General features: G+C 35.9%; 2 protein-coding genes across 2 annotated transcripts; one reads left to right on the top strand and one right to left on the bottom strand.

Moving 5' to 3' along the window:
- Positions 1 to 213: 213 nt before the first annotated feature.
- LOC140850161 (olfactory receptor 4C11-like) lies at positions 214 to 1,149 on the top strand. Its single transcript, XM_073239936.1, has one exon. It carries the CDS (start codon positions 214 to 216, stop codon positions 1,147 to 1,149), a length of 936 nt encoding a protein of 311 aa, XP_073096037.1.
- A 6,624-nt stretch (positions 1,150 to 7,773) lies between these two features.
- On the bottom strand, positions 7,774 to 8,709 carry LOC140850160 (olfactory receptor 4P4-like). The gene has a single exon (XM_073239935.1). It carries the CDS (start codon positions 8,707 to 8,709, stop codon positions 7,774 to 7,776), a length of 936 nt encoding a protein of 311 aa, XP_073096036.1.
- Positions 8,710 to 23,559: the final 14,850 nt, after the last annotated feature.

The raw sequence follows: 23,559 nt of genomic DNA, 5'->3' as shown, positions 1-23,559 counted from the left end.
TTGTGTAATATATACAATATACAATCAGGTAAACATATCAAATTGATTTTAAGAATTCCATACTATTCAGATAAAAACAGTACACAGCAGGTAAGTAATTACCCATTGATAAGTGATCTAGAATTTTGACCTCCAGATATGTCTTCATATGATAAAATTTTTCTTTTTCCCTTGGCAGATTATTTTTAACCTTTGCTTTCTCCATCAACTAAAATGACACAACAAAATAGCAGCGTAACTGAATTCATACTCTTAGGACTGACACAGGATCCTATGAGGCAGAAAATGGTCTTTGTAATCTTCCTCGTATTCTATGTAGGAACAGTAGTGGGGAATTTGCTTATTATTGTGACCATCAAGTCCAGCCAAACACTTGGGAGCCCCATGTACTTCTTCCTGTTTTATTTGTCCTTTGCTGATTCCTGCTGTTCAACTTCCGCAGCCCCTAGACTCATTGTGGATGCTCTCTCTGCAAAGAAAATCATATCTTATAATGAGTGCATGACTCAAGTCTTTGCACTACATTTATTTGGCTGCATGGAGATCTTTGTCCTCGTCCTCATGGCCGTTGACCGCTATCTGGCCATCTGCAAGCCCTTGCGGTACCCAACCATCATGAGACGGCAGGTCTGCATCATTCTGATTATTCTTGCGTGGATTGGGTCTTTTATACATTCTATGGCTCAAATTATCCTGGCCTTGAAGTTGCCTTTCTGTGGACCCAATTTGATTGATCATTATTGCTGTGATATGCAGCCCTTATTGAAACTTGCATGCATGGACATTTATGTGATCAACCTACTGGTGGTGTCTAATAGTGGGGCCCTTTGCTCATTCAGTTTTGTGATTCTGATGATCTCATACATTGTCATCTTACATTCTCTGCGAAACCACAGTGCAGAAGGGAGGAAAAAAGCTCTCTCCACTTGCACTTCCCACATCACTGTAGTGATCTTATTCTTTGGTCCCTGTATATTCATCTATATACGTCCCCCAACCACGTTCTCCATGGACAAGATGGTGTCCGTATTTTACACTATTGGGACACCCTTCCTCAACCCTGTCATCTACGCACTGAGGAATGCAGAAGTGAAGAATGCCATGAGAAGGCTGTGGCATATCAAAACTACCTCTGAAAACAAAAGATGAACTGCGGGCCTTGGTTGAGTACTTGCTGAGTCACAATTTGATTGAATCTCTACAGATCAATATCATAGTGTGTATCCTGAAACCCCCATGCATTCAACTACAATGCACCTGACCTCCTTACTTGTTTCTGTCTTTCTGTCCTCAAACTAGTAGCTTCCCTAGCATTCTCAGCCTGACTCCCTCTTTTCCTTAGAGTTCAATACTGGCATTGCTGAATGTGAAATACAACTCACTACACAGTATACTCTCCAGTTTGATAGAAAGAAAGAAAAAATATATATATGTAATCACAGCAGCTCAAATATGCGAGGATTCATAAATAAAGTATAGCTGCTTTGCTATGATTTATAATTCCCTCCAGAACACTTTTGAAATAAGGTGTCCTGCTTTCCCTTGAACACTTTCAAAGCAAAGGAACTCACTTTGTGTATGAAGAAGTTCATTTCATTTTATCATTAATTTAGCCTTGAAATGTTCCATACTACTGTATCAAAGACTTTTTAATATAATGATATTCAGTTATAGTTCTGATTGCTTTCTTCAGCTCTTAAGATAAATGAGACTTATGTATGGGATGTTTTAAATGTAGTGTTACAAAGGCCTTGACATATTCAGCTACTTATATGATTGGTGTATAGGGACTACAACAATGAAATTCTGTAACTCTCAGAATTAAAAAGTAACAGAATGCACATTTTCAAGACTAAATAATAATTAAAAATACACTAGAATTACTGCATACCTTTTGAGATACAAGTACTTAAACATACTTGAAAATAACCTGGTTTGATGAGAAAAAAAGTGATGACATTATTCTATGTGAAGTTGGAATATGTGAGTGAAATGAAGGAAAGCACTATAGGCATCCGGGTAGTGATCACTGACACTTGTGTTCAGTCAGTGGACTTAGAGAGAACCACTGTTTTAGCCCATTATTATCACCTTCTTTCTCTACCTGTACATTCCTAATAAAGGTGTCATATACATTGACATGTTATAATTGCTAACATGTGACATGTGACCGAACGGATTAACAGCTGTACCTTGGCTGTGCATGCAAGAGGTTGTATCATGATCAGTTAACATTTGTTGATTTCAGTGTATTGTAGTACCACCTCCTTAGTAATTGTTATAAGGTTTCATTTCATTTCTAGGACTGTTGCAACTAATTCATTGGAAAACTTTAGCAATACCAACATTGTCTGGACAAAGATTTTTTTATTACTCCACTCTAATTTCATTAGAAAAAATCACAATTTTTTTCCTTGTATGACCTTAGTATTATATTGCAATAAGGCTTCCCAGTCTCCATTTTACTTACAAAGCTAAAATAGTTATCAGGCTCATAGTGTCCAACAATGAACAGTACTTAAATGGAGTTCAATGATTTTTTAGTTCATTAATCAATTTACTCCTTACCTTATTACAGCTAACCCCAATTCCTGTTTAAGAGAGGACATTGTCTTTACCATATATATGTGTTTTTACTAAAACAAATTGCTTTAAAGATAACAGATAGAAAAGTAGGTTGGTAAAGAACTTAAACTGGGTGCTCTCTAAATATCCAAAACCCTACTAGTCAATGAAAGAGACCCAGATCAAGGGCATCTAAGTGATTTATTGGCATCATAAAGTAATAGGCTGTAGTGGACGGCTGTGCTGATGCCCACTCAGTCAGGGTTGTGTCCCCACTTGAGAGCAGACTGAGAGGGGGTGTCTCTCTCTGGAGACACAAAGGGGAGTGGCAAGAGGAAGAATCGTCATCTCAATAGAAAAAAATATGAAAGGTGAGAGATTACAGATCACCCAGTCTGTCTTTCTGAAGGTTTATGTGTATGTATCTTGCAGCTCATAAAAATATATGGTCCAGCATTTTCAATTCCAAATCATTGTGAAATAATTTTCCATAAGTTTCAGCAAAATGTTCATTCTTCAGGTAGGATTCTGGTTTGTTTTCTCATCATAATAAATATTTCCTCCACAGTAGCTCTTAAAATCTCATCCTGAAATCATAGGGAAATGATATTATGGTCACTTCAGTTAACAAAAAGCGACAGGGGTGGTTGAGTGCAGTCCAGGGAGAAAATTGTTGTCGTCATTGCAACACATAATATTATATATTCTAGACCATATTTGCTCAATTTGTCAATTAATGGAAGCAATAAAGGACAAAAGGAAGAAATATTATGGACCCATTCTGCAAGTGGTGGACCAGCGACAACAATGAAAAGCATAGAAACTTGAAGACATGACAATAAACTAAATGGTGACCTGTTTTTTTATTCAAATTGTAGTTACATAGCAGAAATCATCTGAATATAAAATGAAAACCAGTTACCTAGTTACTTCAGATCTTGGATATTAAGTGAAATATTGTTTTACATTTGTCTTATTTTTCACTTTAGTTGTATTACATAGGGTTGGTGTGTAGATTATTAAATCTTCAGTCTTGCCAATGTACTGTAAAAAATCAATCACCCAGGACAAGCATAGACATTATTCTCACCAACTTTTAAAAGTATTCCCTTAATGCATATCAAAAGCTTTCATAAGGATCTCAGGAAATGGATTCACTTTCTCTCCTTCCATAACTTTCTGAAGATAGAGGTTATTGCTAACACGTCTCAGAATCACTGTCCACACATATCGAGCTGACATAGTTTTATAGAATTCAGAAATATAACTAGGAACACCGGGAACAATATGAAACACTGCAGCCCCATACATGGTTCATACACATAACACGGTTTATGCACATAACATGGTTCAAAAGTTCCTTTGCCTTTTTGAGTGAGAAATTCTGAAATTTCTGTACAAACAAGGTATATGAAGAAAGAAAACAAATGTTTATCATAGTTCAGATGTAATGGAAATGATCAGGATACATTCAGTTTTGGGAATCTGTTAAGTAAAAAGAAACAAAATTAAGAAACAATTGTTTGTTGTAGAGCAGACCTTAACTCTGATCACTTCCCTGAAATTTCCCTGGGTTTTAATCAAAACGTAGTCAAATTATTGCCTTATTTCCTTGGCATATTCCTTGCATAAATTGCCTTATTCCTTGCATAAAAATGCTGCAATCTCTTCTGGTGGTGCTACCAAAATTATAAGAATGATTACTCTTATAGTTAGAGTGTTCACTGTAAGTCCAATTTTCTCCTCGTGGTATCAGAATATGGTCTTTTAAACACTTACCTTAAATGAATCAGACAAAACAAGTTTATTTTAGGATGGCAGGTATTTCAGAGTTAAGAAATTACATTTCACTGGGATATGCTATCAAAAACTGGGCCATTCCTTGATAATAATACAGGAAAATATAAAAGCATGAAAATGGACTCAGTATAGTCCACTGCAATTTGAAGATTTCATTAACTCTTAACTTACTGCTCTCGTAATCAACTGGAATTCTCTTTGTGATTCATATACAATTAAACTAAAGTGAGGTTAGGTATTTTTATAGTAATGAAATTATCTTCTGTGGCAAGAGAAAATATAGACATAACAATGAAATTAAATAGAATACACTTAAGTAGCATGTAACTGCGCTAAAACACAGTTGGCAGACAGTTCTTCAGAAAAGGTGGCATGGTTAACTCACTTGCTTAATCATGTCTAAGTGGCTATACGAGTAGCTTTAGTCACCTTGGGAAGATTTGTCTCCTCAGGTATTCATTCTGCTGAATCTTTTCCAGTAAGATAAAATAAAATGCAGAGACTTAAAAAACCAATTATTCAAACACATTTGGGACAATTCTCTGAAATTATTTTGAAAATCTCAACGTTTTAGGATATGTATATTGGTTTAAGCTTTATACATAGATTTACATAGAAAGTGGACCTTGAAATATCAATTAACCAGGTCATATAAGCCCAAAATGTGTACATGTAAGGTCAGTTAATGAACTCCCCTCCATCGTCCACAAACCTGTATGTAAAACATTTCCATCGGAAATCCTTCAGACACGCTATTTCATTGATCTCATGTATACGTTTATAAAAATATAGTGCTTTGGTTTCTGAAGCTTCATAATCTACCATTAAATCAGGTTGGGTAAGTTCTTCAAGTTTGGCCTTTTATAACGTTGTGGGGGCTAATGTGTATGTCTTTCATTTCAATTAATGTTAGAAAAATCTTTTAAGTTGCAATAAAAAAGACTGCTCTAATATTGGGGGCGCTTTCTTAGATAGCAATTTCAGGTGTGTAGACAGACTTCTTAATGAAGTCCAGTCATCTGGTCTGTAAGCATGGAATTATTCTCTATTATTAATGCCTTCTTAAATTTCTCTCTAAAGACTTCTGCAATTCATATATGCTGTTACATATATCTTGTTGTGAGATTTATCCTTAAATATTTCATGCGTTGATTCTACTGCACATGACATCTAAAAATTTCATTTTCTGATTATTTTTTACTAATGAAAAATACAATAAATTTTTGTATATTGATTTGATTTCCTGAAATCTTGCAGAAACTCACTACAATGAAAAAAAATTCATTCAGACTGGAAGAAACAAACCTGTTTTTTTTACAAGTGGTATTACTATCTATGGAAAAATTCTAAAGAATGTATTACAATACTTCAAAAATGGGTAAGTATCAGAGAAATGGTGGTGGTATAAAATGAATTCAGATGTAATTGCTCCTTTTTTGTTTAACATTTATGTAGAGTAAGTGTGGTTTCTTCTTTAAGTTTTTGAAAAATTCGCCAGTGAAGCAATATATAAAGGGGTAAATGGGGAAAGAGATTTCTATTTTGTAGTTTTGAGGCAGAAAATTCAGTTCTTTAAGATACAGAGATATTGAGATTATCTATTAATTATTAAATGAGTTGTGGTAGTTTATATCATTTGAGAATTTTGTACATTCTATATATTTTCAATTAATTGGCCATATTATATTCAAAATAATACCTTATTATTCTTTTAAAATCTGTTGTAAGTTTAGTAATAGAGCCTTTAACATTAAAAACCAAAAGCCTTTGATAATAAATGATCTAGGTGTTCTATGTCTTACCTATGTCTATATCTTAAGAGATCTTAGTTCAAATCCTATTATGCATGTACAAATATACTTCCTTAAAAGTTCCTTCCAGTTTTTCGAAAGGATTTCACAGATGTTCCTTCATTGCCCTGACAAGACAATTTGCTTGATACATTGTGTCACAATGTATTTTTATTTAATAGATTTTATTTCTTACACAACTTTAGGTTCACAGCAAACCTGAAAGCAAATTACAGAGAGAACCCATATCCCACTTCTTCTCACATACGGACAACCTCCCCTCCTGAGTGTTCCACATGTTACAGTCAAATGAATCTACGTTGACACATCTTTATCACCCAAAATTCACAGCTTACAGTAGGATTCATGCTTGCTGTTGTACAATCTATGGGTTTTGACATGCATAATGACAATATCCGAAACTGTGACACAGAAGTTTCACTGCCTGAAAAATCCTCTGCGCTCTGCCCATTCATCCCTCCCTTTTCTCTAACCTTTGTCATCCACTGATTTTTTTTCTATAGGTTTGCATTTCCACAATGTCTTATAGTTGAAATCATACAGTAAGGTAGAACTTTCAGATTGTCTTCTTTCACTTTGTAATGCACATTTAAATTTCCTGCATGTCTTTTCCAAGTTTGACACCTAATTTAACTTTGGCACTAAACAATATGCCATTGTTGTATTAAATACATCTAGTCACCTACTGAAGGACAGCTTCATTGCTTCCCAGATTTGGCAATTAGAAATAAAGTTGATATAAACATCTGAGTGTAGCAAACATGCATTTTGGTTTTTAGTTGTTACTTTATTTGTTTTTAAACCTATCTTACTTGTCTTTTCCAGTTTTTCTTTTCTTAATGTTGCAGGAAAGATCTTTGGATCCAATGGCTGCCAAGTTTGTTGGATGTAATGACTGCCAATTTGCTTATCAATTTTGGGCAGGTCCACACTTAAAATTTATTATACAGTTTCTTGAGTTTAGTGGGAAATGTTGTTACATTCTGGCAAATACATGGAATATAATTGTTTTCAGCATTCTGCATTACAGATTCTCATTCTGACCTCACTAGTTATGATTATTTGTTTCAATGGGACATTGGAGAGTCAACCCCAGGAACCACTTTAAAACAGATTTTACTTTAAATATTTTTCTTGCACAACAGATTTCTGAATAATACTAGAAAATGTATACATATTTTCAATCAAAAAGTTAAATTTATTATTTTAATTTTAGACTTCAAATCTACACAACAACAGAATATGTGTCACTAGGTAGGCTCACCCCTAAATCCAAAGTTTCTAATAAAATTATTAATAATATTTTTCCTTTATAATTAAGTGATCAATACAAGACTAACTTATCTGCTTTATGCCAATTGCACTTTTCACATAGACAGTCCTATATACACCCTACAAATGGACTTAGTTTGAAGGTACTTTTTGTACACAAGGATTAGTATTCATTTAGTTTTTACTTTCATCTATAGACTATATTCACTTTCATTCCATTCAGGGTAGTGGTGGTGGACATAATCTATGAGATAGTTCCTGGCTTTTTCTTTCACGTTTACCCCTCTTCTTTCACAAAGTTGCTTAGCCAATACGCCTTCTCCTATTAATTGTGTGCTCCCTTGGAATATAATGTTTGACACCAGACTTTTCTCATAGTGTTTTTCATCTCTGTATTTCTCAGTGTGTAGATTAAGGGATTGAACATAGGAGCAATGATGGTGTAAAATAGTGCAAGTATTTTGTCCTCAGGAAAAGTAGTAGGAGGTCTAAGGTAGATAAAGATGTCAGGCCCAAAAAATAAGATGACCACAGTGATATGAGACCAACAGGTAGAGAGAGCTTTGCGTCTTCCCTCAGCCGAAAGGTTTCTTAGAGAGAACAATATAATGCCATAAGAAACAAATAAGACAACAAAGGTTACTAAGGCAACCATACCTGAAAAGGCAATCACGAGAACACCGGTGATGTAGGTGTCGGTGCAGGCAACTTTCAGCAGAGGAAAAATATCGCAAAAGTAGTGATCAATCTCATTAGGACCACAGAAGGGCAGCCCAACTGCTGTAGAAAACAGAGGAAAGGCATGAAGAGCCCCACCACCCCAAGCAGCTAAGATCAGCAGGTTGCACCTTGTCCTGCTCATGATGGTCATGTAGTGGAGAGGTCTGCAGATGGCAACGTAGCGATCAAAGGCCATGGACGTAAGGATGAAGATCTCGGTACCGCCAAAGAAGTGCATGGTAAGGACCTGTAACATGCAGTTACCGTAGGAGATGGTTTTTCTTTCCACTAGAAGGTCAGCAATTAATTTTGGTGTCACAGTAGAAGTATAGCAGATGTCTATGGAGGCTAAGTGAAGGAGGAAGTAGTACATTGGCTGGTGAAAAAGAGGACTGCATTGGATGGAGACAAGGATCAGAAGGTTTCCTACCAAGAGAGCCACGTAACAGAATAAGAAGAGCACAAAGCAAAATATTTGTATGTTCTGGTTATAAGAAAGTCCCAAAAAAATGAATTCTGTGATGTTTCTATGGATTTTCATAATTTGTGTTTATTGTATGTGAAACACAAATGAATTATATATCTGAAAGAAAGAAAATGTAAATTTGATGAAAAATTCATAATATTAACACAATGATACAATATCTACTACAAAGTATATTGACATGAATGGATCTTAATATTAATAATGCTTGATTTATTGAATTGAATGTTTTTTCTTTTATTATGTCTCTTGATTTATATATTCACTGTGGAATAATTGTGTAATGGTAAAATAACTATATATTTTACTTAATATTACTGGTAGTGAATAAAGTATGCAAGTGTTTTGAAAATAAAAACATTTTATTAATGTTAATTATATTATTTAGAAAACAAGAACCGTTAACTTTATTATTTAATCTAATTGAATAAAAACAAGAAAAATTTTTACATATTTTTCAATACTTATGCCTTATATATATATACAATCAATTTTCCTTCTTTAAAAATTATCTGACCAAATTCCGTCAGTTTTATGGGAATTAAACTAAAAGAAATTTAAATGAATTTAGACACCCCCCCACCTGAACTACAGAACTTTAATTTTGTAGATTATGCTAATTTATGCTATGTGATCAAATATTTTCAATGGGCCATTTTAAACCAATGAAACTACTGTTATATTAACAAGGAAAGAATAGTTGGAAACTATACTGCAAAAGAAAGAACATCAATTTGTAACAAAAAGTTTTCAAAGTATTCAGAAAATTTATGCATTTCTCATAGTTACAATTCATGTATTGAAGAGAATTTAATATGTAATGTCATTCAATATAATGTCATTTAAATTTGTGCTGGTAATTGGTGAAGATAAGGTCATTAAATTGCACAAATATTTGAATTGTATCTGTGCCATGGCTCTTGCTAGAAAGTTCTTTTTTGAGATACAACCTTAAGAAGGAACAAGATAAAGATGATACAGAGGTAACTTACAAATTTCATGGCTAGTTGTATTACTAGCACCCAGTAGTATAGTTGTAAAAATACATTAATGAAAAATTCAGGAATTTGCATCTTTAATACCTATTGTCAATCTTAAGGAATTATTTTTACTGCAAAATGAGTGTAGGATAGAGAGAAAGCACTTCCAGGAGCTATCTTACCCTCTGATGAGGAATTATCTGACCCCACGGCTTTGCAAAAGTGAGCACACCTTCTACCTTACTCTGGATCTGAAGTGAGAGTCCTATCTGGCCCCCAAGTGTCTATTTAAAAAGCACAAAATGCTCTTCCTTTAAGATTATTTAGAAACCATCATCAATAGTGACTCACAGACTCAATATCTAAGTTCTGTATAGTCTTTGAAAAGTTTTATATGTCAAAAATGGGCAGCTTTGGCATTTTAAAAAGGGTCTATACTGTAAGACATCAATTCTATTTTTAATTTCTATTCAAAACTCTAAATTCATAAAGTAGGAATTTTCAGTTTGTTCCTTCTTTCTTTTTTTCATATCATAACATGACTTGTCCTCCTTTCTTTATGTGACAAAACAAAATAACCATCAGCCACAGAGTGTGTTCAGCAACTGAGCAGAAGTAAAGGGCGCTGAAATGTTTGGAGTGAGGGAAACATTCACCTATGCTCTACTTGCTGCAACGGATAACAATACTTAGTTTATAAGGTGGAAATAATGTTAATTTCTCAGATAGACTTATTTACAGAAAATAAATTGATTTACAGAGAATTATTATATAAGTAGACAGTGAGCAAGTTAAAAGTTGAAATCACTTGGCTAATACAAATCTCTGATGTAAATAGAGGAGACTCAAATAGAGAATCTAAGCATTTTTCAGGATTGGAGAATAGTACACTGTAAATGTAGGAGACAGACTACCTGATTCTTCCTTGATCCAGGGCTACATTTCATGTGTGAAAGCTAGTAAGGATGGTGAAGGGTGTCATGAGAAATAGCAATGAAAGGACTGTTTTGAATGCTCATCTGAGTAGAAAAGAATGTGCAAGATTCTGGGTTAGCAGACATCCTGCCTGTCTTTCCTAATATTTAGGTGTGTAAAAATATATGGAGCATTGAAAATAAACTGGTACTCTAGAATGCTCTGATTGTAAAACATTCAGAAATAATTTTCCTTCAGCTTTTCCAAAATGTACAACTCTTAATGAAGATTCTGGCTTGTTTCATAGATCATCGTTGGTGTTTAATCTACAGTAACTCTTAAAACCCCACCTTGTACTCTGAGAGAGCACATGATATGATAAGTGCTGTTAGCTGAAGGAAAGGGAAAAAAAGTCAGGAGAGGAGAATCATTGTCACTAAAAACAGCACTTTGATTTGGAGATATTACTGAAACAGATGTAAAAATGGATGCCACAATTGTTGAATAAAGACTCTCAGGCAACGTTTGAGCAAGTGGTTAGAACAGGGGCACCATAGAAAAAGGTAGAAACACTGAGGAATGTTAAAGAAGCTGACCAGTGTGATATGAGAACTAACTGCTTAATCTCTTTAACACTCATTATCCTCTTTCATACAATGCAGATACCATTACATAATTCAAAAATTTAATGAGGAATACAGGAGGAAATGTGAAATGTCCCAATGACATATGTGGTTCCTGAAACACTAAAACTCAGTCATTGTCCTTTTACAGTCTGGCCCTTTGAGTGAAATGCTTTTCAAAGTGAGAAATTGTCATGCAAACATATATACCAAGTATAGTGGAAAAATTAGAAAAAATATCATAACATGCATTTAGTAAGTGTGATCAGGTAAACTTCCATTTCACAATCTGTGAAAATCTGTTAGCTTGAAAATGGATTGGTTATCTTAGGCTGTTTCTTAAAACTAATCATTAGTCTCATTTTTTTTTCAATGCAAAAATATTGTCAAGCAGTTACTTCATTTGGCAGTATCAAACATAAATTATGCCTCCCTTTTTGGTTATGTTTTCTGCTTAAATATAAGGACTCTTACATTTAAATAAGTCTCCACTACACATTTAAATTTTCTCTTAGTGCAACAGAATGTAACATGATAGAAACTTACCTTAGTTGATTCAGATGAAACAAGTCTATTTTAAGATGGGAAGTAATTTGAAATATGAGAAATTTTTCCTTATTGTAGATATTCAAGCATAAACTTATCTAATTCTTAATAGTAAAATGGAGCTTTGACTATAAGCAAAAATCTAGGACACAATGAAATTCACAGCCAACTTCAAAATGTCTTAATATCTCTACTGTTCTTAAAGGTAACTTTTCTTAAAAATAATGCACAATTAAAAGTAAAGTCTACTAGAACATTTTTACAGTAATCTAATAGTCATATCCTTCAAGAGAAGTTATAATCTTTAGAAAGGAAGTATATAGTATAAATATAGATATCACCCAATTAGCCAAGCTCATAGTTGGTGGGACACTTCCCAAACCAAGGAGACACAGGCAGTTCACTAACTGTCAGATCTCAGTGGCTGTCAGGGGAGCTTCAGGCTGCATCAGGAAGCATTCCACCTTCCCATAACTGACAGTTAGCCTATGATAGCAAAATATGGAATGAAATGCAGACAATTACAAAGGGGAATCACACAAACACATATAATTCTCTGCTAATATTTTTTAAAAATCAGCATGCCTGTTTGTAAACCTTCTACATGTTCATGAGAGAAATGCACTCCAAATATTCACTAAAGCTATCAGCAATGCAATGACAAGTGTATCTTTATCCCTCAGGAAAGCAGGCTAGGAATTTCTAATGCCAATTTCACATCTAAAGAATAGGTCAGATGAAAAAAACACCCAAACAAATGGTATTTTAAATTCCTGTAGAAGCCACCACTAGTAATTAGGTCCTAGGGTACATCTATTTTATGACTATGCCTGATGAGAACTGGGCTCAGAAGACAGAATATAACCTTACGCAACAACACAAGAATTAATAGGCCTTTGAAAGCTCTAAGTAGTTATGTTCCCAGAGGCATTTCTGAATGGGTCATGGCCAAATGTTGCTAAGTCAACGTCCACAATACTGTGCTGGCTGCTCCTGGGATTTACTTTCCACTTGCGCCTATTTGAAAAAATTGGCACTTTTTCCCTGGAGGCTTCATAATGAACGTATAGTCAGAGAAGTTCTGGAAGCTCTGGTTGTTCTGTGTGTTCATGTTTCTGAAAAATAGGAGAGGAACTAATGCGGACTGCCATAGTATTAGGTTGGCACTCAGGAAAATCCGAGATGAGTTAGGACAAAAAAGATCTAAAGATGGGCATTTACAGTCCAACGTGGGCAGTTTAAGATCCTAATGTGTGGAGTAGAAAGATCAATAAACCTCTGTAATTGGTGGGAGGTTACTATTACTGGCAAAGATGGCGGGGGAATGGGACACAAAGAAAAGGAAGGATAAAAGGATAAACATTTTCTTCATAAACTTGGCAGAAAGGACAAGCAAAAACACAAGGAAGCATAGAAGGGAGGAAGCACAGGAAGGACATCAAACCTTGGATCATGTCTCCTAGTTGGTGCTTTCTCCTGGCCCTGAATGTTCTCCGATGCTTAGGCTCGGCCTCATCTGCACACTCTGAGGTTCAGTTAGTCTCTCTCTCTACCACATACAAACCCATACATTTAAAGCTTCTCATGCAAAAATGGTCAGGAATTCAAATTTTGTGATATCTAATCTGATTTGGATTAAACTGTGTAGCAAAATAACAGTAAATTAAATTGAGACTGTTGGCTGTTTTAAGTTCATTATATTATTTAATATGCATAATGATGCATATTTTGACATAAATATAATCAACTCTACTCTCCAGATAACAGTACAAAAAGTTTTAGAAGTTAAGTAACTAGCTCAAATAGCCGCTAAGCAATAGAAGCAAGAAGACAGATATTTCTAAGTTTAGTCCTTGCTTCTGGGCTTTGAAAGTTAAGTAACCCTGAGTACATGAAGGATTCTAGTTCTTCAGTAGAAAGGATATCAAAGCCCAATATTTTATAGGTTACTCACTTCAACATTCCACACAATGCTGACCCAATTTTACTCAGGTTAGCTGGTATCAATCTACGAGAGGAGATAGTAGGCCATATCTCTAATCTCCTCCCTGCACAAATGGACACAAGGACACCCCTTCGAGTCAGATATGAGTGTTACATTTGTATCTTCAACTCTTGAATAAATCTCTGTTCATGTAGTAGTCCTGGTGCATAGCATCTACTTTGGAGAAATGCATATTATAATTTTTTATGAATCTGTATTTTATTCCAAATGTTTCATACTTTTATACTTTATATATACTTCAATGAAGCATTTTGAACATTGGTTGTGATTCACACATGAAAGTTTTCTTTTTACACACATATACGTATCTCATTCTTCCACTATCATGTGTTGCAAAGGCTATATTTTTTCCACTGAACTGACCTATAGACTTTTGTTGAGATTAAATTGCTTAAGACATGTCAGGTACTCTGCAAAGTTAAAGTGCCGGAAGCCTACTTGCAAAGGGCAGAAAGATTCTGTGTGCAACTTCTCAAGTTAGATTCAGAGCTGAATTGTAATTTGGTTGTTCATGAATTAAATGGAGATCCCGAGGAAAGCGTATTTGCATGAGCAATAAGAAGCTGCTTAACGAAGAACTGATTGTAAGCAAAGGAGCCCTCAGGAAAGTCCTAATAGAGTAACAAAGCTTTTGCAGTTAGAAGAAAAGAATGTGGTCACAGAACCCATACAGTATCCTGCACATCCTTATGTTTTAGGTGTAATTGTGGTATAATATCATCATTACATATGTTATCACACGAATTTATCACAGCTTGCACATTCAGAACTAAGTAAGATTTAGTGAAAGCAAAACATTAAAGAAAGTTAAAGAATTTGGGGAGCATAAACACAGTGCTTGGCAATCTCATGCAAAAATCCTTGTGCTAAGTGTAGGTGGACTGACACTAGCAGAGTTTGGGGTTGTCTGGTAAATGGAGCCAGACCACTCTGCAGGCCCAAAGGGGCCTCCAAGTTCCTTGCTTCCCTCTAAGGAGAAAGTGAAGCCAGTGCACACCCCTGCTAAGTGCCTTATTAGGCTTCTTGTTTATTTACAAGAAATTTACTGCCTGATTTTCTCCCAGGATAGCAGCTTCCTGGTCTGGGAGCCTGTCATTCAAGGCTGCCTGTTTGATCACAAGGTGGGCTGAGTTATTGTCTGTTAGTTAAAGAGTATGTTAAGAAAGTTACTTTTGAACAAATTGGGTTTTAAAATGCAATCTTATTTTCAAGATGGACTCCTTCCTGTTTTTACTATTTGCTTTGGGCTTGCTTGCTACATCGCCCAGGTTGTAAATCATTTGTTTAGGGCTGGAGGAAGAAAAGCAGCACCAGGGTAAAGTCAGAAAAACAAGCTGGGCTCCTCAGCAGGCCAAAGCAATTCCCACAGTGGATTATTTTACTGTGTTTTTTCTGGAGGCCGCCACTCTACTCTGTCTAGGCCCATGGTCCCTGTCTCATTCCCCCCTCTGCAGATGGAGACCCTAGCTGCTGCTAGGGGAGAGGGGATGATGACCACTCTGGCTGCTTAGTGCTGTAAGGGGGTGCAGTAAAGGGTGCAGCTAGGTCTCCATCATCAGTCAGTTGAGAGGGCCTTGGAAGATGGGCACTTCCATCTTGGGTTCAATTTCCATCACCATTTGCAGTTTTATGGCTTTAAAAGTATTTAGAAATCCAGCTCTATATCATAGTAGTCCATGGGACTTCTGGGCCTGACATAGCTTGGACTTGCTTTCAGAGGTCCTGGAGTTAATCAGACACATTTTATGAATAATTTGGAATATACGCACATTACAGAATTTTAATTATACCACAGGTCCCACTTGTACTGCTGTTATGATATCTAGTGCCATTCTATTTTGTATGACTGCTTGGTGTGTTCGTTTAACCTTAGTATTAAGATCTTTTGAGTAAAATTGGTTAAGGATTTGATATGTCAAATTAAATCTTCTAAACCAAGATATGGTATAAAAATGGAGGCTAGGTGATCACACCAATGAAAAGCACTCCTAGTCCACTGATGATGGAGGCTTGGGAATTTTGCAGAGTGCGGGATGTTCTTAACCCAACATCCTTGCAAATAGGAAGTTCACTTACTACACTTATTTAGTTCACTCGTTTTTAACAACCATGCTAGATTACTTACAAAAACTTCACTAAACATGGCAAAGTCAAGCCTCTCTTTAAGCATTCTTTTAATTATGTTATTGCAGAAGATAAATTGCTGTCTCAGGGAGTCTAGTTTATAAACCTCCCAATTTTTGAGGCTAATGATGAACACAATAAGTAGAATAGATTTCCAATAAAATGATTTAGAAAAACAGTTTTATATTGTAGTAATCCACAGGACTTTTGACCATTTCCTTCCTTGTGACAAAATACATTTAGCTGAATAACCTTATTATATTGTGTACTTCTCTCGGGAACCAAGTCTCTCTAATCAGAGAGTTTGTATTGAGGCCAGGCTTGTATGCAGAAGATATGGCACTTTTTTTCAGGGTTTGGTGATCAAATTGCTGGCAATTCTTCAGAATGCATGCCAGGGGCATGTCTAGTTTTAAAATTGAAGAGGATGCTCCCATCTCTGAAACTATCCGGGATAAGCCCCCAAAAATGATGCTGGGTTTCTTGTTTGTGGAGTCAAAGAATGAACTTCATAAACACTCCAGGTAGAGAGCCAGGGAGAGGCTTTCATTTAGAGATAAGGTGAGAGGACAGAGCTCCTGGCTCAGGCTAGGAGGGAACAAGCCAGTACTGCAATGATGGAATTTTTAATTTGCAATAAATCCCCAGTACAAGTTTATAGAATTTCTAAAATTTCACATTTACAATCTTAAATATTTATGAAACACTCTCTGTTTACACTCACATGTGGAATAATGCATTTTATCAAGTTTTCTGTGGTCACCTGAAAAATAGTTTTAAACACAGTAGGCATGTTCTGCATGGAGGAAAGTGAATCCTGGAAAGAAGATGCATCAGTAAATAAAATATCTTGGTTCAATATAGTTTTTGTGAGCCTATAATAATAGCCTCATATTTGACAGTATGGAGTTTCCTCAAAAAACTAAAAATAGAAATATCTTATGACTCCACGATTCCACTGCTAGGACTTTACCAGAACAAAACAAAATCTCTTTTAATTGTTGTTTACCTTCCTGTATATTGGATCATGTACTTCAATCGCAACTCTGTTTCTTAATTACCCTTTATCTATAGATTGCTTTTTGTTTTTTTCACAATGTCCATTGCTGTACAAAAGCTTTTAGTTTTAGGAAATCAAACAATACATGGAAATGAATGAAATCAGGCAAGTAGAGGTTCAGAGAATGTGGGATGCAGCAAAAGCAGTTTTAAGAGCAACATGCATGGCAAAACAGACCTATCTCAAAAAACAAGAAAAATCCCAATAAACAGTCTAACCTTTGAACTAAAGTAACTTGAAAAAGAACAAGCAAAGCTGAAAGTTAGAAGGGACATAATAAAGATCAAGCAAAAATAAATGAAACATAGAATAAGAGAGCAATAGAAAAAAAATCAATGAAATGAGCTAATTCATCAAGCAAATGAACAAAATAAACAAACCCTAGCCAGACTTACCAAGAAAAAAGAAAGGACAGGAATAAACAAAATCAGACCTGAAAAGGGAGAAGTTTCAACTGACACCACAGAAATTCAGATAATTATTAGAGAATTCTATGAAATATTATATGCCAATAAATTGGACAGCCATGAAGAAATGGACACATTCTTAGAAATGTACCTCTTCCAATTTTGACCCAGGAAGAAACAGAAAGTCTGAGCAGACCAATTACCAGCAATTAGATTGAACTGATAATCAAAAACCTCCAAAAAAAATGAGACCTGAACCAGATGGCTGCAGGAAGGAATTCTACCAAACATTTAAAGAAGAGTTAGTACCCATCCTTCTGACAGTATCCCAAAATAAATGAGGTGGGGATACTTCCATACACATTTTATGAGGCCAGTATCACTCTAACACCAAAACCAGACAAAGGCACTACAAGAAAAGAAAATTATAGACTCATATTTCTGATGAACGTAGATGCAAAAATCCTCAACGAAGTCTTAGCAAACTGAATTAAAAAATAAATCAAAAGGATCATCCACCATGACCAAGTTAGATTACTTCCAGGGATGCAAGGTTGGTACAATATTTGTAATTCAATCAATGTGATGCATATTAACAACAAGAAGGGTAAAAACCAGATGATCTGCTCAATAGATGCTAAAAATTCATTTGACACAATTTAACATCCATTCATTGATAAAAACTCACAACAAAATGAGTATAGAAGGTACATACCTCAGTATAATAAAGGCCATGTGTGACAAACCCACTTACAACATCATACTTAACAGTGAAAACCTTTCAACTTTTCCTCTAAGATCAGGAACAGGATAAGACTGTCCCCTTCCACCACTTTTTTTATTTAAGTATCATTGATATAAAATTTTATGAAGGTTTCACATGAGCCCATAGAACAGTAGTCCCAAAAATTTTTGGAGAGGAAAACAGTTGTTGTTTAAGAAAATGGATACCAGCATTTTCATTAGTAAATTGGATTTAGGTGTGGATTTTATGTTCTGTCACAGGGAGTGGGTTGAATAACTCACATTAGACATACATAAGAAAAAAACATGAGCGTTGATATAAATTTGTACCAGGTTCAAAGTAGAGCTTTATAAATAACATCCTACATAGAAATTGAGAATATCCAAACTAGGTCTTTCTTTATGTTGAGAATCTCATCAGATCAAGGATATAAAGAATCTAATGATAAGTTTTCACTAAAACTATATCACAAAGATAGAAAAACTAGAGTATCAAACTGTAGGAAGTGCCATTCTTGATTCAGAATGTTTGATGCACATCAGTAGGATCCTCAGCATCTCGTAACGTTTGGACCAGTACTGCTCTGTTTACAATGACTGAATTTCAGTTGGAAAATGAACTACCATATGGAAAAACAGCCTTCAAAGAAAGCAGTACCCATGGACTCTTCTGAAAAATGACTTCATGCAGAAATATCCCCTGGACCCTCCCTCAAATCATTTTTCTCCTTGTCTTTGTTTAACCCATAAAAACTTCTGATCCTTTTTACACACAAACTCATGCTTTTGTCATTTTGCTTAACTGTCTTCTCACAGATACAAATAAAGACTTAAGAACCCCTAATTATTATTCAGTTGTTCTTTACTACTCTTGGGAATAACCCAAGGAAAATTATTCTAGAAGATTGTTTAAAATTAAAATTTACTAACATTCAATCTGTACACAAAATAAAGTGCTATTGAAAATCCTAAATATTTCCTCCATTTCTTTGGAATGTCAAGGTGATCCTTCAGACTAGTTCCTTTTATTTTCTGTACTTGTGCAAAGAAACACCACATGGCTGTGGAATGCTTCTGACTCTCCCATGAATCTTCCATCCAAAAGAACCCTTTAGAAAAGCATTCCTGGGAATATCTTGAATTAAAATGCCACAGGACCAGTGGAAAAAACACCCACAGGCATTTTACAGCGGCCAATATGTGTGAAGTTATAATTTAAGAAATAAAACCAATACTATTATAGCAGGTGTAGAGATGAGCTTGCAGCTTACCACTTTTATTTACCTCTTGAGACTTAAAACATGAATGAGTCAAAACTTCTGTAATGTTACAGCACTGACATAATGTTGAGGATATTTGTTTCCTTCTCTCTCCTCTTCTACAATAATTTCCTCAGGCTAACGTCTCTGTTGTTTATCATGATAGATGATACATATGTAATAAATGTTGATGTTTTTATCAAACAATCGTACACCATTTTGTGTCACTAGGTATCATCTAGTATTACCGTATCAGTTAGAGTTGGAAAAGTGACACAATGGACAATTGCTTTTTGTTATTTTAGTTTGTATTTGCTTTTATTTGTCTTTTTTAACCATTTGGGTGACAGAGGTCTAGATCATCACTAGAAACTCAAGGGAACAGGTGGAATAAACCGTAATCCTTAGTTGACATCAGACAACCCTCATGGGACCTTCCAAGGTCACTCCAAGGTTTAATTCTATTCTATAATATAGTTTTCCTTGTTGCTCTGCTCAGTTCCCTTTCTCCTCATGCCATCTGGACACCCACTCTAAGCTAACATACTCAGTTCTTCCTGTCCCCAGGTACTGCACACTCCTCAAGGTTTTCTTATCTGTCCACATCTTGACAATAATCTCTTGCACTACTGTCCTTAAATTATGGCATTTGACTCTGTTTTCTCCTTGCTGCATGAGTCTGAACTCATATCTGCAGTGAATACTATTGCCACAAAATGCATTAAACAAAGTTAGATAAATGCACATGAAGGAAAGTATCAATACACCTTCACAGTGGAAGATTTCAGTGCTCCTTTTTCAATTATTGATGAGGAAAGCAGACAATAAATCAGGAGAATATAAAAGATCTAAGCAACATGATTTAAAAGTATGCACAGGCATACATGAAATTATACAAGAAACAAAAATATTCTTTGTATATAGGGTTGGACTATTTAAAAAAGTGAACACATCACTTTAAAAAGCCTCAACATATATTAAAGAAGTGATATTATGCAAGACTCTGAACAAAACAAATGTGGATAAAGATCTATATTTTTTCACAAGTTATTTATCTCTGTCAAGTAAGTAGTGAACCTAAGTAGTGAAAACTAATAGAAGAGACTAACAACTGCACATGACAAAGAATGCAGTCTTGAGAAAAATGAATGAGAAAAACCATTAAAGAAGCAATTATGCCCCACAAAAACTTCCCACAAAGTGAGAACAATGCAAGAATGTCCACTCTCACTATGAATATTCAACATTGTTAGGTTAGAGAAATAAATAATAGTCAACCATTTGGAAAGGAAGTAGTACACCTCCATCACCAAATGACATGATCTCATTTACAGAAAACAGCTTTTACAGTGTGTCCATAGAGGCAGTGAGCAAGCCCAGGACATGAGCAAGACGGAAGGCAGGATTCCCAGTGCCCTTCTCCCCACTGCAGTGAAGACGAAAACACACCAAAGTAGATACAACAAATCACACACCAAAGAAACGAGCACAGGACTACAAAGCAGCCCAACATCAACATTGGTGGCAAGTAAAGTGCAGGAAGTGGTTCACTCGGGTCCCCCATCCAGGGGTACACCAGCAGGCTGCTCCTCAGAGAAGCTTGACCCTATGAGGAAGTGGAGCAACAGGCCCCAGGGAGGCTCCCGCTGGGGACCCTTGCTACAGAGGCCTCCCACAGACTCAACGATGCTGGTCCCCTCTGGTGGAGCTGCCCTGGGGTCCCTCCCAGCCACAATCACTGCATTTACTTCCTGAGGCTGGAGCTGTCACCCACAGCGAGACCTGCTCTCAGAGGTGACAGACTCTGCAGTGCCCATTTTCTGGGATGGGTGCACCACAGCACTTCACCCTGTGGTACGGGAGCTGCCCCTGCTCTGCGCCCAAACTCCAGCCCCACCTTGCAGCTTCATCCCACCAGTACCAGTCTGCACTGCTGCTGCACTCGGCCCCTAACCCATTCCCAGGTCTGGGCTCTGAACTGTCACTGCCATTTTTTGAGCCCAGCTCCCTAGGTCCTGACACATTTCTTTAACTGACCAATACCTGGCTGGTGCTGCTACTTCCTGTGGCAACTTCCTGAGGTCAGAGTTGAGGTGCTGACCCCCCATGACCAGGCTGTGTTACTACTGCTTCCTTCCCTGTGGGCCCAAGTCACTGCTGCCCTTGCCTTCCCAAGCCACCGTCCCTGCTGTGTCCACCGCCCCCACCACCCCCCGGCCAGTCACTGCAGCGAGACCAAGTTCCTGGTTCTATGGGAGGTCTGCACGTACCTGCACCTTATACGCTGTGTCACAGTCATGCAGAGCACCTGTACCAATGTCACACTCAGTGTTCAAAAGTTAAAAGCCTTTCCTCTAAGATCAGGAGCAGCATAAGGATTCTCACTCTCACCATCTCCATTTAATATCATCCAACAAGTTCAAATTATAGCACTTAGCCAATAAACAAACAAACAAAAAAACAAATAAAATATCATTATGGAAAAAAAGAAGTGAAATGATCTCTGCAGATGACAGGACTTAAATAGTGGAAATTCTAAAGACTCCATCAAAAAACTGTTAGAACTAAGTGAATTCACTAAAGCAGAAGGATATGAAATCAACAGACAGAAGTCAGCTGCATTTCTAAATATCAACAACAAATTATTTGAAAGAGAAATTAAGAAAGTAATCCTAATGAAATACTACAAATAAATTTAACCAAGGAAGTGAAAGATTTGTATACTAAAAACTACAAGATAGCAGGTGGGGAGGGAGGGAGATGGGGATTGAGGGGTATTATGTTTAGTACACATGCTGTGAGGGGTCATGGGGAAAACAGTGTGTCACAGAGAAGGCAAATAGTGAATCTGTGGCATCTTACTACACTGATGGACAGTGACTGCAATGGTGTACGGGTGAGGACTTGATAATATGGGTAAATGTAGTAACCACATTGTTTTTTCAAGTGAAAACTTCATAAGAGTGTATATCAATAATACCTTAATACAAAATAAAAAAACCTACAAGATAGATGAAAGGGATTGCAGAAGACACAAATAAACAGAAAGGCATTCATCCCCCAGGACTAGAAGACTTAATATTGTGAAAATGTACATACAACCCAAAGTCATCTACACATTCAAGGAATCCCTATCATAATTCCACAACATTTTTCACAGACATAGAAAAACCTATAATACAATTTGTTTTGAACCACAAAAATACCCCAAAGAGCCAAAGCAATCTTCAGAAAGAACAGCAATGCTGGAAGCCTCACAGTACCTGGTTTCAAGCTATACAACCAAGCTTTATCATCAAAGCAGTATGGTGTTGGCATGAAAGCAGACACTGGAAGAGAAGATAGAGCCCAGACATACATTCACACATATACCATCAACCGACTGCTGACAAGGGCACCAAGAACACACGATGAGCAAAGAACAGTCCCTCCAATAAGCGGTTTTGGGAAAACTGGATATTCACATGAAAAAGAATGTAATAGAAGCTCTACTTTAACTTTAAATGGATCAAAGACTTAAATATGGTAGGTAATACCATAAAACTCCCAGAAGAAAACATAAGGAAAAAGATCTTTGACTCTAGTCTTGGATATGATTTCCTGGGTTAGACACCAAAAGTGCAGGTAACAAAATCTAAAATGAACCTGTGGGACTACATTAAATTGAAGAGTCCTGAACAGCAAAGGGAGAAATAACATAATTGAAAGGCAGCCTATAGAATGGGAAAATATTTGTAATTTGTGTATCTGATAAAGAGTAAATTTTCAAAATATTTAAAGAACTCATAAAACCTAAATGAAAAAAACTCAAATAATCCAATCAAAATTGGGCAAAATATCACAATAACGTTAGGACAGATCAATATTTTACTCATATAAGCATGTACCTTAAAAAAAGTAAAAAATTTTATCAGTATTTTAAATCTGCTGATCAGAAATCATTATTTTAAAAAAGAAAAGGCAATCCACAGCCTAGAAGAAAACTCTCTGTATAAACCACAATTTTATTTTAATGAAATCTAAAATTATCATTATTTATTACTATTGTTTAAATTGAAATAAAAAATAATTTCAGTATAATTTATTTCGACTGAGCCTGCTTCCTTTAGATCCAGCTTTATTTATAGAATTCAGAATATTCTATGTACCTTATTCAAGTTTTGACTAACATATACAGTTGTGTAACTACCACCATGATCAAAACATAGAAAATTTCCATCACTCCAAAAATGTCTGTTTGCATA

This window comes from Manis javanica, chromosome 6, assembly GCF_040802235.1.
Source record: "Manis javanica isolate MJ-LG chromosome 6, MJ_LKY, whole genome shotgun sequence".
Classification (NCBI taxonomy): domain Eukaryota; kingdom Metazoa; phylum Chordata; class Mammalia; order Pholidota; family Manidae; genus Manis; species Manis javanica.
Note: the sequence above shows the minus strand (reverse complement) of the source record. Positions and strands in the feature narration are given on the sequence as shown.

What these genes read in the sequence shown, in the direction of transcription:
- LOC140850160 (XM_073239935.1), bottom strand. Translation starts at nt 8,709, where the DNA reads ATGAAAATCCATAGAAACATCACAGAATTCATTTTTTTGGGACTTTCT.
- LOC140850161 (XM_073239936.1), top strand. Translation starts at nt 214, where the DNA reads ATGACACAACAAAATAGCAGCGTAACTGAATTCATACTCTTAGGACTG.